Source organism: Apostichopus japonicus, chromosome 12 (assembly GCF_037975245.1).
Source record: "Apostichopus japonicus isolate 1M-3 chromosome 12, ASM3797524v1, whole genome shotgun sequence".
NCBI lineage: Eukaryota > Metazoa > Echinodermata > Holothuroidea > Aspidochirotida > Stichopodidae > Apostichopus > Apostichopus japonicus.
In genome coordinates, this window is record NC_092572.1 from 11,951,491 (window position 1) to 11,966,657 (window position 15,167).

The window sequence follows — 15,167 nt, forward strand, 5'->3', positions numbered from 1 at the left end:
ACATACACCAACTGTGACAACAGAGTTATACCAACTATGACAACAGAGTTATACCAACTGTGACAACAGAGTTTATTGCTCCTTGTGCCTAGGCTCTAACAATCACTAACTCCCTACTGCAGGAATCTAACCACACATATCTTGATCGAGTGTATTTTATTAAAACTCAATTTATTTTCATATTTCTTGTAACCTCTTCTTCAAAGCCACTCATGACAATGTGCATAGGCTCTAACAATCACTAACTCCCTACTGCAGGAATCTAACCACACATTTCTTGATCAAGTGTATTTGATTAAAACTCAATTGGTTTTCATATTTCTTGTACCTCTTCTTCAAAGCCACTCATGACAACGCTATTTCTAGCTAATTCACACATATCACATGTGGTCAGCTTCCAGACTTGTGCAGCAATGCTGTATTCTTCCATCAAAGGCTCCTGAAGACGAAACAAAAGAAAACCAGATTAGCATTGAGTTAAAAGACCAAGGAGTGCCATGCTGGTCATCAAAATAGTTTTATTATCAGGATAAATGGATAACGTAATACTTATAACAATAAATGGTTTTATGCTTCCTGGCAAAGCAATTCGAGCAGGAAATCTTTTGTGAAAAAAAATATCAATATCACTCACTGGACAAATTTGTAAGGAATATTTTCCCCCTGGTTATGCCTTGGACAACCATGTCTCACCTTCGGACGACTGGATGACCATTAACAAATTTCACTGACTCACATTGGAAAAAGTCAAACATTTCAACATCTTTTGCAATAATGTCACTTTTTCTTAATTTTGAGAATGAACTGTATTGTTATGCATGTTTTAGTATTGTATAGCATACAAGCCTTGATCAAACATCAACCTAAGAAGTAGCTTCAAATATCAGAATGATGCACCAATCACAATGTCAAGGTGTAGTCATATGTTTGAGCTAACCTTCCTGCAATTGGTAGTTGAAAACCATTTAAAGGGAAAACTTAAAACACAGTTTTCTCAGCATAAATTACACAAACAATTGTTTTCCCCCTTGACTCTTTACGTTTAAAACAAAGCCCTCTGATATCCCTACTGCAGATTACAACACAGTTCGTTTAAGACATAATGAAAAATGTTGAAAGTCAGAAATGGATCAGACATTTCGATCCAAATTGTTTTTGTTTCATGCGTAAAATTCAAGAGGGTCTGACATTAGATCCTAGCAGGATATGCTTCAGTGGCAGACTGACAGTAAAACATGGAGAAAATAAATAAAACAGATACAAGTCTCAGACAAGTTCATTGGAACACTGAACACCAAATGTAAAGTCCTTTGACCTTTGCATAGATGCCCCGGTCAAGAAAGATTGTCAACAGCTTTTTTTTTCTTTCTCAAAGTTGAAATTTATTCAATGTTTTATATTTCTTCCTGTGAGAGAATTGATTCTAGTCTCAAAAGTCCTTACCTTGGTGAAATGAAATTGAAGAGGGTCGTCCGTGGACAGTGACACGCAGAGACCTCTAGCGTGGAACTCTGGGAGGGGGTTACGATGGTAGTTCAAGAAGAGGGAGTTGTTGCTGAGGGGGGACATGGCGATACCGATCTGAGATAGGTAGTAGAGGTACTGCAGGACAGGTGACTGGAACAAAGACAAAAGTACAATGAAGCAATTATGTAATGTGCAACATGCTTTTGTAATGAAACAAGAGTCTGCGACATTGGTATGTTATCTTTCCAATCAGGTTTATAATATCTGTGGCAGGCAGTTCTGCTCAGTACAACACTCAGTAACCTCAAGTTTTTGAGAGAAGATAAGAATGCCTTGTAGCTTAAAATGCATATTAGTCATAGCTAATTTTGATGAAAGTTTTCATTAACGATGGTTTTGTATTTAAAGTTCTTTGAAAATGCTGAAATGCTGCCCATCTCAGGTCTCACTCAGTAACCTCAAGTCTTTGAGAGAAGATAAGAATGCCTTGTAGCTTAAAATGCACATTAGTCATAGCTAATTTTGATGAAAGTTTTCATTAACGATGTTTTTGTATTTAAAGTTCTTTGAAAATGCTGAAATGATGCCCCCCGTCTCAGGTCTAGTTTTCTTTACTCACCTTTCTGAGTAAAAGGCCGTGGGAAATGTTCTCGGACAAAATGAATGCTGCCACTAGGTGGTGGATAGGGCCAGCCTCTCCACAGTGAGGGCGCAACACAAACGTATTCATACCGCGCTCTCTGTCGGCAAAAAAAGAAACGCACAAAAGATTGTATGTGATCCTTACAGACGAGAAAACATATCCATTCAACCAGCCTTCCAAGGTTTGACTGGAGTTTGCCGAAATTGCCAAGTATTTCTCAAAAAAATACAAGAAATTCATAATGGACAAGATCCACAATGAGTTTACCAAATCAACCATAATTAACGAGTAATTTAACGATTTTATTCAATGCTGAACTTTCTGTAAATGCAGACGCTTTTGCATGTTGGTGCTTATCACATGCAACTGTACATAACAGTGTAACATTTGGGGATTTTTCTTTTCTAGTTTTTAATAAACTGTGGCTGGCCACACTATTCTATTGAAATTGCTTCTATGTGTGTTTAGCATTATTGGTATTTCATTTTCATTTCTTTATTCCAGTATAAATTTACAGAGAAATTTATATATAGGATAAAAATATAACAATATACAGAACATCAAAATACAGGTTAAGACATATAAAAGTTTATGAGACTAAGTTAATAGTGAAAACATAAAAAGCATTACAAAAGTTATCAAAATTATCAAGAAGCTACAACAAAGAATCTAAGAAGCTGTCTTTACCAGTTTACATAAAGGGGCTGTTCTGTAAATAAAACGAGTTCTTAAAGAGTAAATATTCTAAAATTGCTTCTATGTGTTTTTAGCTTTATTGGTATTGCTGCTATGTGTTTTTAACATTATTGGTATTGCTTCTATGTGTTTATCAAACAATATCAAAACCCTACTAACAACCAACACAAAAAACAGGTTAACATCCTTCTAAGGAAAAATTCTTTTCTCTTCATTGATAATTGACATATTTAATAAGTGACACTTTGAAGGAGAACATATTGGTAAAGTTAGGGTTACTTTAGGTCCTGATCCAGACATATTCCCTTTTTCTATCTTACTCCAGCAGCAGGATGGATTTAAAAAGTTCAGTGGAAAAACATTTCTCATCAGTGATTAGGCCATATCAGTTTAATACACTTAATATTTTTGCAGTTTGAGCAAAATGGTAGGTATAACCTCATTTTCACTCTCCAACATCATTTTGACCCAGAGATGGGAGGTAGAATCTGTCAACTAACACCCCCCTCCCCTCCCCTGCCTGGACCACAGCAACCTCTCCTCCTGTTTTCTGATAAAGACTGTGGTAACAATATGGAAAAGCTAACAGCCACACACAAATGGCCAACCAATGACCAATACTGACCATGAACAGATGCTAAGCTACCATTTGGAAAAACTCTAAAGAATTCTGGGTTAAATAAAATTAATGTCCAATTTCATTATTCCTGCTGTATTTTTTGTGGACTAATGAAACAGATCAGCTTTTCGATCCAGTGTGGTATCATCGTACTGGTGGGACCTTCGGTGCAAATTGGACCTTTATCGATCTCTCTTGAAACAATATGTCAACTACACACAGCACACTTTGAACAATTTTGCTGTTGCTTACCATGTTTACAAGCTGTGATACCATTAAGAATTATAATAATAATTATATTATATTTATAATTATATTATCAGACAACCAAAGCTGGCATGTTTAAAAGCTGTGATACCAACAAGAATTATAATGATAATTATATTATACTCATAATTATATTATCAGACGAGCAAAGCTGGCGCGTCTTTTTTTGGGTTTGATGTTTGACATCATTTCAAACCTACTGGTATAATCGCTGTGTGAATGATGACTGCAATGGAAAAGAATACTTGAACAACAAGGAAAAGTTAAAACAACAACCTTACATTTCAAAATAATTGCAGTTAATTTGATTTTTGTTTATAGGAAAGTCAAAGGGGGGTGGTTGTATTAAGTAATAACCTTTGACCTGACATACCTTCTGAAACTGTTCAGGGTGACAAGGTTTGCATACATGTAGAACAGGTAGTATGAATACGGCGGGTTCTCTGAACTCGTCCACTCTGTCGGCTCTGGGGTATTCTTCGTGAAGGCCTGTCCCTCAGGCTTGGATTCGTCGTCCACCGAGTCAAAGCCAGACACGTACTTCAAGAACTGGTGGAGTTCTGGGTGGGACTTGGGGTCCCTGGTGGCCTCAAACAGTGGCAAGAATAAGTTGTCCAGGACTTCTCCAAAGTTAGAGACCAGTTTGTTGGCACGGTAGACGTCGTACAGACGTGGTACCTGGATGAGCCACCTGATGTTGTCGGAGTACACTTTGTGGTGTACGCCCCACTTGGCCAGGTTGTCCCACTCCTCTCGGCTGCGCCCGTAGATCGATAGTCTGTACTCGGCATTCTGGTACTTGCACTCCTCCAGGTCAAAGGCCACTTCCTACGACGAGACAAAAGTTAAGGAGAAGTTTAAAATACCAGCTTGAATTCCATTTCTACATCATTTTTCTCCCACTAATTTAGTTCATACACTTGCCAAATATTTATCAATAATAACTCTACCAAACCATTCGTTCTCATGCCAAAACAGTTAGTGATAATTATGAATTCATACCAATTCATACATGCGAAGGTAGCTATTGATACTAGGAACAAGTACTATGAAAATGTGGGTGGTAGGTTTACATGAAGTATTTATGCTTGTTTTGAATAATAAATCATTTTAACATCTTAAAGGGATATTCTGTTGCTGAAACTGCTTACTGAATAAAAATGCTGGAATTTTTCTTCATCCCGGTAGCATTTTATATGCCTTAGATATGAAATTTTTCATATATGGTGCTATTTTGTGAATACGTCTGGCAACAGCAGAGTGAATAATGTCATTGGTAATTCAGCTCAAAAGGTTTACTTTATAATATTTAAATTATTCACAGAGGAACATGATTTTTCTACGAAACATTTGCATTTCGATGGAATTCCAATGCAGAGAACCCTCACAGCTAAGCATACATTCCAAAGGTATCAGGTTTCAATGACATATCAACAAGATTATAGTTGTATTAAAGTAGAGCTTTTGCAAAACATTTTACCATAATGACATCACTTCCAAGATTCTTTCCCAAGATGAATAAAGTATTTAGCCAGTCAAACTAGGGCTAGGGTACTTTCAACCCACCCCATAGCTTAAGTAAAGGGACACAACTAACATTGCGAAATATTTTACTCTCTCATATAAGAGTCAAATTAAATTGGCTGCCACCAGAATATACATTAAACCACCTTATTTACACTAATGCAATGAAACTGGTAATAAAGTGTCTTTACGAGCAATGCTTGAAAGCAAGAATGGTTACAACACTGACAACATAACCATCTATCTTTACAGAGAAGTATTATGGAACTATGCTATGTATCTTCTGCTATGATGGTAAACTAATCAAGGGTAATTTCAACAGCTGACTAAATATTTGCCTTTCAACATTATATCAGCTAGGACGACTATCATCATAAGTCAAAAAGTTTAAGGTAGAATGCTTACAGACTTGTACTAGCTTATTTCTGTATTCAGCGCTAGGCCTTCTCACATGACTTTACAACAGTAAAAGTAATACCTTCAAGTTGTAATGGAAACTGTACAGACTCAATTATTCCACTTGTACATGCTCTCATGGCAGCAAGAATGATAATTTTAAGCGCTAAAAGGAAAGAAGGGTAAAAAGTCAACAACAACTGTTTAAATCTAACTCTGTGCTCCACTTTAAAAAGGTTCTGATTTTTTTTTGCTTTCCCATCACCAACCTTAATCAGCTCCGCGAAGTAACGGCCTTCCATGTAATTATCCGTCTTGATGAATATTTCTCGCAGCTTGCTTTCTCCGATGGGGTTGTACTTGGCGTTGAATTTGTCAAACCTGTGGAACGTGTTACGGTCCTGTGAGGAAACAAGAATAGTTGAGAAGTTGGGTGTCGTTAGTTTGTACATTTACCAAGGATTAGCAAAGCAACAAAGGAGAGCTCACTGGCAGATTATGTCCATACTTTTTGAAAGATTAAAAAAAAAAAAAAAAAAACTTCAAATAGAATGGGATTTGAGCCAGGGACCTCAAAGTTTCAAGGCTCCTAATTCAAAGGCTGGGTAGCCTAAATGGTAGTGCAGAGAACTTGTCATCCCAATATAACCGGTTTAAAATTGGTTCTAGTCAAAACTTTCTCTGCTCTTGCAGAAAATAGAAAAGAAGACCAGAATATATGAGAAACAAAAGCAATGTAGCATATTGTTTGGGTCTCTCCACATCACATGGGTAAGGAAGTAGAAAATGTGTGGGGAAGGGGGAGTAAGAATATACTGTTGGAAACAGGAGAAAATTCATGGTCACACCTGTAGGCAGCTAAATCGGGTGAATAAAATGACTAATACCAACTTTTCTTTCAAAGAGCAAACCAAATAAATGTTTGTCTAAGACAATAGAGATGCAGGTCCTAAATTAAATAACACATGCCTTTGTATGCCAAACATAAATCCTACAGGAGAGGCAGGGAATAGGGAGGGGAGGAGATGAGCTAAAAGGGGGGGGAGGAGATGAGCTAAAGGGGGGATGGAAAACATAAAGACACTAGGCTACATAAGGGAGCTTCACCAAGCGACATCGTTAATATTAATGTTGATAACTACTTTATTAGAACCGAGGACATTTATTAAGGAAAACAGAATGTTCCAAAATGTTAATTTTGTATGTAAAATGTAGAAAAACATAGACCAAGGTATTATGTTGATGAGCAAAGACATATATAGTGTATGTACTAGTGTATATATAACTTTGCACAGGAAACTGAACACTTCCAAGGAATGGATTGGCTACATAGACAGGTGAATCACATTGTGAGTTCCATCAATGGCAGAATCCAGATCCCATGTGTATGGTGTGTGAATTCATGCTACAGCAGTTATACAGTACAGTGATTCTACAGTACTGCAGTAGGGTTGGAAATCCTTGCTGATATTACAGCAAACAATATTTTATGATTGCCTCTGGTTTCCTGGTATTGCCTATGGCGTATACAATTGAGTACTCTGGTATAATAAGGGTTCTTAACAATGAAAAGAAAAGTGGAATTTTTCTGCTAACTGTTTCTTATGATTATTGAGTTTAGTAATACCTCTGAGCTATTGTATATTTTGATATAATTGCCTCTATTATTATTTGTTATTTTTTATCTAATCACTGGGGGGGGGGGTTCTGCCAGGACTGTGAATTTCCTGCAAACCTCATTCAGATAATTCACAAGAATTTCCAACCCTGAATGGCCTGAGAGAGATTTGTGCTTAGTGGAGGTTGCAATAAACAAAATACACTAAGTGAATTTGCCAGGACAACCACACTGTTCACTCCTTGGTTCCATCATCCCCCTCCCCCCCCTGCACCTCCCCTCTCCAGATAGAAAACTTTGGTTGTAACACTGAGCTACACACCTGTAGGAGTTTTGTCCAGTAACAAGATTGACAGTAATTTTGAGAACACATCTCTTAGCAACAACTGGAGACTAATGATTGGAGTGTCTTTGAAATTTAATTGAGTAAACCTAGCTTATACCGATATGTACCGATAAACAGAAAGTGCACACAAAGTATGTACAAGCATATTCACTACTGAACACTGAGAAGCATAACACTGCAACTAAAACGCATGACTACATAAATCAGAATAATACAGAATAATACAGTATTATCAGAATAATGATACAGTATAAAAGAAAAATATGAACATGTGCAATAAAGACATAATATGACTGGCCTATGACCTGAAGTGGTTACCTCTAGAACTGTAAGAAAGCAGGACATATATATATAGGATATGGGTATTGGTTGAGTTGGGAGGGAGTTGACTTGAGTTATGTTTCTGCAATCACTAATTATTTAAGTGGTTAAATCTCATACAGTTGTTTCATTGGTCCTCTGCTTAAAAAGTTACACAAGAATGCTAGATTATTTGTAAAATACTTTTCACTGACAAAATGATATCTTGCTGCCAACGAATACGTTGGTCAATAGGCAGCATCCATTTAGTGGTTTTAAAGTAAACGGGAATTCCATGCATCAATTCTTGTAACAATCCCCCTCACCCTTCCCCACCCCCATGTGATTGTAAACCAAAATGGAACATTAAACTAGCTACTAGTTTTTTGGGGGCCTAATAGTTTATTTTTCAAGATGACATTTAAATCCGATACCTATTACTAAAGTATCCCTCTTTAATATTTAACCATTTTCACCATTTACAACACAAATGTGCAACTTCAAGGAAGCCATGCTTATTTTTTTCTCATCAATTCACAAACTTCTTTGGCAATCAAACATCAATTTTGATAACTTTGCGAAGCATACCATAAGTAGAGGACGATCTAATCTCCATGCAGCACAAAACTGTCGTGGACGGCATGAACGATTAAAAGAAATAATAATAATCGTAATAATAAGCGCAGAAATGTGGCAGATTTTAAACCGAGTGTGAGAGGAAGAGGGTGGGCCGGAGAAACGAGTTACTACGCAGTAAGTTAGCAGCAGGGTTGAAATCAGATTGCAATGAACATCTTTGACCAAATGGAATAAATTTTAACCCATATTTCATCGCATATTTGCCATGTGGAAAATGTCTTTGTCAAAAAATTTCACGTTAAATGGTTTATTCAGAAACTCCCCCTCCACCCTATAACCTTCTTCCTACTTCACCCCAGGCAGTAGACTGAAATCTGACTGTCATCATTGGTCTCTGTAATAGAGATAACTGACATGAGCAACCCCCCTCCCCTCTCCAATCCTTCCTACCTCACCCTAGACTGGAGACACACACCCAACCTTCGTCACTGGTCTGTGTGATAGAGATAACTGTCATGAGCAACTACTCCCCCCCCCTTCACCCTTCCTACTTTCACCCCAGGCAGGATGTGTCTCACCCAACCTTCATCAATGGTCTGTGTGATAGAGTTAACTGTCATGAGCAACTCTACCCCTCCCCCCCCCCCCTCCACCCTACCTTACCCCAAGCAGGAGACACACAGCCAACCTTCTTAACTGGTCTGTGAGATAGAGTTAACTGTCATGAGCAACTCCCCCCCCCCCTACACCCTACCTCACCCCAGGCAGGAGACACACACCCAGCCTTCTTCACTGGTCTGTGTGATAGAGTTAACTGTCATGAGCAACTCCCCCCCCTACACCCTACCTCACCCCAGGCAGGATACACACACCCAACCTTCTTCACTGGTCTGTGTGATAGAGTTAACTGTCATGAGCAACTCCCCCTCCCACACCTCCACCCTATACCCTTCCTACTTCACCTCAGGCAGGAGACACACACCCAACCTTCATCAATGGTCTGTGTGATAGAGTAACTGTTATGAGCGACTTCCCAAAGTAGCTAAGCAAAATTTTGTTCCATTTGGGCTGAGGACTTGATCAAGTCAAAAATATGACATCATCAAACCATATGTGCTTCAATAGGTTATGTTTTTTTCTTCTACTTATTACAATGTTCACTTTCCGTAATGGAGATGAGTTTTGTCAATGCCAAATGCAAAATAGTGAACCAACAACATAACATGATCGTGGTGACGTTGGTTTCAATGTCAACAATGTTAACATTTTACATTGAAAATATGAAAAGAAAAATAAAGAGAAAGTACAACGTTTCAGATCCTAGAGGCACTATGACATCACAGATTGACAACTTAACAGCTCCCAGAACAAGACTTTTATACAAAGGATATCTCTCAAGATTCTTCTTAGCTATATCGGGGAGTTGTTCTTCACAAAGATCTCTACCATGTAATCTAAAGATGACGGTTGGGTTTGTGTCTCTTTTAATAATACTTACAGCATGTACATCCAGTGTGTCCACATTCATATCATAGGCTGTTAGGTTCATACTCTCAAATACCTGGTAATAAAAGAAGAATCGTTTTAAATGATCAGAACAAAACTTAACCTTTGACCTTCACCAAAACAATAGGATTCTTCAAACCTACAATGAGGTTAAACTCAGATTTGTACACTTTTAGGGATGTCATCTTTTACAAGCCAATAAAGTCATATACGCATCTTACAAACTGTTATGAACACCAGGCGTCCCTTCATCTTTGGTAAGGGATTTAAAAGATATTGCTGTCCAATAACAGGACAAATAGCTTAGCACTAGTGATTCATGATATCTGTATTTACAGCATACAAATTCTTAAATCAAACAAATCTGAACTTTCAAATTTTCCCAGCAAACTACTGCTACTTCATTAAAGCATTCTATACCAATAATAAAATACATCCACTACCATATCCACTACACCATGCAAACCCTACAAGGCACATACAAAGCATATATATAGCATGTTTGATGTGCACACCTCTCTACCACCCACACAGTCCACCTGCCCCATGGATGCAAACCCTGCAAGGCACATACAAAGCATATACAGCATGTTTGATGTGCACACCTCTCTACCACCCACACAGTCCACCTGCACCCTGAATGCAAACCCTACAAGGCACATACAAAACAAAAACAGCAATGTTTGATATGCTCACCTCCATACCATCCCCCTGACTTCACTCTCCATACATACATACTCACTTGTCTCCACAACATTTACATGTGTGTAAACCAGGTGACAATCCCTGGTGTAACAGACCCTTGTGTTATTAGAGGTTTAGTCAACCTATGATGTGTCAAAGGTCAACCTACCTCATGAAGAGTCATAACTTTCTTCTTAGATTTATCGTAGTATGCTTGAACCTCCTTGTCATTTTTCATCTTCTTCTTGATGAACCGTAGCAGATGTTTCTGGTTCATGCAAGACGCTGCGTGGACGTGGGTGTCGACCTGTGGATGTCAAGAAATCAATTGTGAAACTGTTTTAAGTCAAGATAACCCTGTTTATGTCAAAATGGTCATAAAACGGCAATATTGCATTCATTTGATCACAATCTGGTGATACCCAAAAATAAAATGTATCTTTAACATTCACAAGATTCATTATGCACATCTTTGACACAGCTAAAAATGACAAAATTCAAATAAGAATGCTTTCTGGCTGAAACTAGTAATTGGCAATGAGAAATTTACTCAAAATAAGCATGGCATTGGATACAGATCAATTTAGTCTTGCTGTGTTTCAAAGTCAAATTGTAACCACTTTTTTGAGCAGAAATTTAATGTATCCAACACCACTATAAAGTGTTTAAAGAGGACACAGCAGAAGGAAACTTCAGTTTTTGAATTTCAAGAATTAATTTCAGGTATTAAGTCATCTATTAACCAGAATTATACCTTAAATTTGATCCCATCGGTGAAGTTAAGGCAATTTTCCTTGCCTAGACGGTTTTGACTCGAGACTGTTTTACAAGTATAAATCTATCTAATTCTGGCAGAATATATTCAAACCAATGATGATATGACAAAGATTCAAGATAGAACTAAACCACAGACCAACATGACAGAGGTTGTCGTTAACGCTGTCTTCCAAGCAAAGATTTACGCTCTAAGTATCTCTAAGTTACCTTATACCATTCTACACTGGAGCAACATACTGTATAACATGACAGTACTGTATTACTACTGTCAATACAACTGTGTTTGTGCGACATATCATTGCATTGCATCATGGGATACTCTCATGTGTGACATAGTAGTTGACTTCATTTCAGCACATGGCATGCCACTTTCTAAAGATTAACTTCAAACTAGCATTTTCAGCTCGCTGCTTTCTGGATATTATGAGTGAGTTTCTTTTATAACACTATTGTGCATTGGCAGAGACCTAAACGCTAAAACTAAGAAGACACCAGGTTCCGGCAAGCACAAATAAAGAGCAACGTACCTTTCTGATGTTATAGAAATCTCTGTGTCTGACAGCCTTCTGTGCGGCCAGTTCCTTCATCTCGTTCAGCAGGTTATGAAGATGAAATCTCGACGAGAGGTAGGAGAGACGGCGATAGGCAAAGGATTTACTGCAAAATGCAAAATAAAAAGCAAATTCCGATAGTTATTTATCTGCTGTAACATAGCATATTAATGCTTTGCAAAATGGAAAAGTTTTACCCAAATTAACAGTCTCATGTTTAGCAATTTTGTTCTACACAAAATTAGGGATGTGAGGGATATTTGAGTGCTGTGCGGATTTGTGTGCGATAGTGTCATCCATGTCCTGAGGGAGGGGTCTAAGGGGTGGAGACTAAGGGTTGGGAGTGTCCCCTTTAGGAAATTGTTGCAAATTTAGTATGCTTAGTTGGCAAATCTTTTTCCTATTCTGGAGCTAACTTCTGTGCCAAGTATTCACCCATATTTTGATAATTATGGTAATTCTTTTAAAATTAATCATCAACAATAGTGCCAGGCAGACATGTTTAAAATACTGTTTGTGCTGGGCAGCACTCAGAACTGCCTGGCGCAGCCGTCCACCACCTGGCGTTTTTACTATTTTCAGAATTTGTGATATCAACAATTTTCAAAATTCTCACAACTGGCATGAGACTTAGGTCAGCAGAAATCTTGGCTAAATTTAACACAATCTGGTAAAAGGCAATCAAATTTTTGCCTCTGCTTTCAAGCCAAAGAAGTAGGCCTCTGTTATTCCTGTTGTTCTACCTTCCTTCATGCTTTTGCATGTCTTACTTACTCCCTGCGATTACATGTAACCACCCAAAACAAGGTCCAGTTGTGAATTTTCAACCTATAAATCAAACTAACCATTGAAAACATCCCCAAAAATAACCAATTTTGTGCACCATCATCATAAAATGTCAAAAAAATGAAAATAACCATATGCACCCTAATTTTATATATTTTTTTCCCCCTTATTGACGGTTTGTAGAAATGTAGTGCAAAATGGCAATTTTCAGATTTTCAGTTTACTATGAGTGTTTTGTCATCAATGCGATGATGTCCTGTTCACACTTCCTTCTGAACGTCCTCTTCCATTATTTTCCTATATTCGACATTCAATTTTTGTAATTTTCACTTACATTGGTCCGTTTGCGATCAAAGCCAGAAGCATATTCTGATCCGCTAGGAATGTTTCTCTATCGGGGTAAGAGAGCTCCACTGGCTGTCCTTTTTCAACGTTCTCTTCGCTGTCGTAGACTTTGATGAGCCCGCCCTCCATCTTGAAGATACAGTCAACAGGCTCTTGCCACTCGCACTCAAAGGGATTCTCTTGGTTGCTAGGGGCATTGATGGGATGGTCTAGAAAGAGGCAACGAAAAATATTGAGTCACAAGTGACTTTTTCGTTTCCACGTTTGACACATGAAATAATAGAGAGCAGAAGAGAAAATAACAGTCCATTCTAGACAAATCCTTGATGTCGGGCCTGATATGGAAACACAAATAATTCTAAGAAACATCCGAGTTCTGAGAAGATTTCACATCACATCTGAAACATTAATTGTTAATATCTAGTCACACCTTAAGACTACATTGACTGAATGTCGCTGATAGGTTTGGGAATCTGACTGGTTTTTCTTAAAACTGTTGCTATTTCGTTATCAAGGTTTTGTCTAGAATATTCTAATTTGATGATTGAAAGTATAATCCAGATGAGGTAAACCTGACAAATTGCTACATTTTGCCCATTCTATCCCCCCCCCCCCCCCCAAACAAAAAATTGTCAAAGAAAGACTTATCTTATGGAAGAATAATTTGATATCATTTGATATCTCACCTTAAATTCTAGATTTAACCTCTCTGGTATTAAAGTAACATTGTTTTATAATGATTGCTTAGTACTGTGGCATGCTTAGGGTATAATTGTACATACCGTACTGAAGACCTCTTCATTATGCATGATAAAGTATAGTATACATCATTAACAAACAAACCATTAGATTGCAGTGTTTTTCTCTTTTAAGGGTTTCTTGTTAAGGAAAATGAGTTCAGGTTAGGAAATTGCAAATTTAGTAAATTAATGTGAGAGTATAAATAAATATATATGAATTTATCAATAAGATATACCTCATCACTTCAAACAAGTTTAGATTTGCATAGAGGGCATCCTTAATTTAAAAAAAAAATGAAACTCATAATTTATTCGACTTTGCTATGATAACATTTAGGGCAAACCCTTAAGGTTTTTCTTTTGTTTTCCTTAGGGCAACCAAGTTGTATTACTAGGTGGTATGAACAGCAAATTTTTATTTTCTGCCAAAACAAATGTAGGGAAATAACAAAGAAAGACCAATAGATCTACCCAGTAGAAGAGATGTGTAGGTTTGGTGAATAGAACACAGAGTGAAACTCTCCTTCGGGTGGATCATAGGATTACCATTATTTTTATGTTTTATGTCAGAATCTCAAAAGTGATGGAGGAGTATATTATTTTACCTAGATACACTTTACTCTGAATTTGGGGTAAACAATGCCCGTATGACAACCATCAAAAGCTGATTTTGGTGATCCGAACAGATGTTAGTTCGTCTTGGATGATTGGAGTACTGTTCAAAATTTGCCCTGATATTATACAAAGTTAGAAGTCGTTTACTCCCAAAACAAGGCTACTTTAGTTGTTCCATGAAGCTATAGCAAATTATATATACTTATAAATCTCTTCCTCATTGCTACCTCTTGAGTGTTTCAAGCTAACATGATGCCATGGTCATCATCAATTTGGCCTGAAAGGAAGTAACCAATTATGATATGTTTTAAAGGTGAGTATCTCAAACAAAGAATACATCAATGCCTCCTCCCATATTGTATATTCCAAACTAATTAAAACTGTTTGTATGATCTTCCACACACTATATAAAGCAGCATATACCCTAACAGAAATTAGCATATATATCAACAGAAGTGAAAACTGTTTTTCATGGATGACAGAACATAAAATGAGGCAATGGCATTTTAGTGCTTTTGTTTATCATCACAGCAAAAAAACGAAAGCACGGATTTGATGTTAGAGGTAGGAAACTGCATCAATTGCTCCAAAAACTACGGAAGTGAACAATTTTGCCGAGACAATATTTTTTTTTTTTTTTTTTCAAGCATTTTTTTGGTAGTATGACTTGCATTGTTTGCTTTCTATGATGCAGCTTCTACAGACAAC

At 37.3% G+C, this 15,167-nt stretch overlaps 1 protein-coding gene across 8 annotated transcripts in view; it reads right to left on the reverse strand.

Moving 5' to 3' along the window:
* Nucleotides 1-15,167, reverse strand: part of LOC139976763 (AMP deaminase 2-like) — a 61,385-nt gene that overhangs the window by 6,914 nt on the left and 39,304 nt on the right. For all 8 annotated transcript variants that reach the window (XM_071985503.1, XM_071985506.1, XM_071985504.1 and 5 more), the window contains 9 exons: nt 13,094-13,313; nt 11,950-12,079; nt 10,815-10,952; nt 9,954-10,016; nt 5,882-6,013; nt 4,066-4,520; nt 2,087-2,207; nt 1,444-1,617; nt 329-439 (listed from right to left, as the gene is read on the reverse strand). In XM_071985503.1, coding sequence (XP_071841604.1) covers nt 329-439; nt 1,444-1,617; nt 2,087-2,207; nt 4,066-4,520; nt 5,882-6,013; nt 9,954-10,016; nt 10,815-10,952; nt 11,950-12,079; nt 13,094-13,313 — 1,544 coding nt within the window. The remainder of the gene's footprint in view (nt 1-328; nt 440-1,443; nt 1,618-2,086; nt 2,208-4,065; nt 4,521-5,881; nt 6,014-9,953; nt 10,017-10,814; nt 10,953-11,949; nt 12,080-13,093; nt 13,314-15,167) is intronic.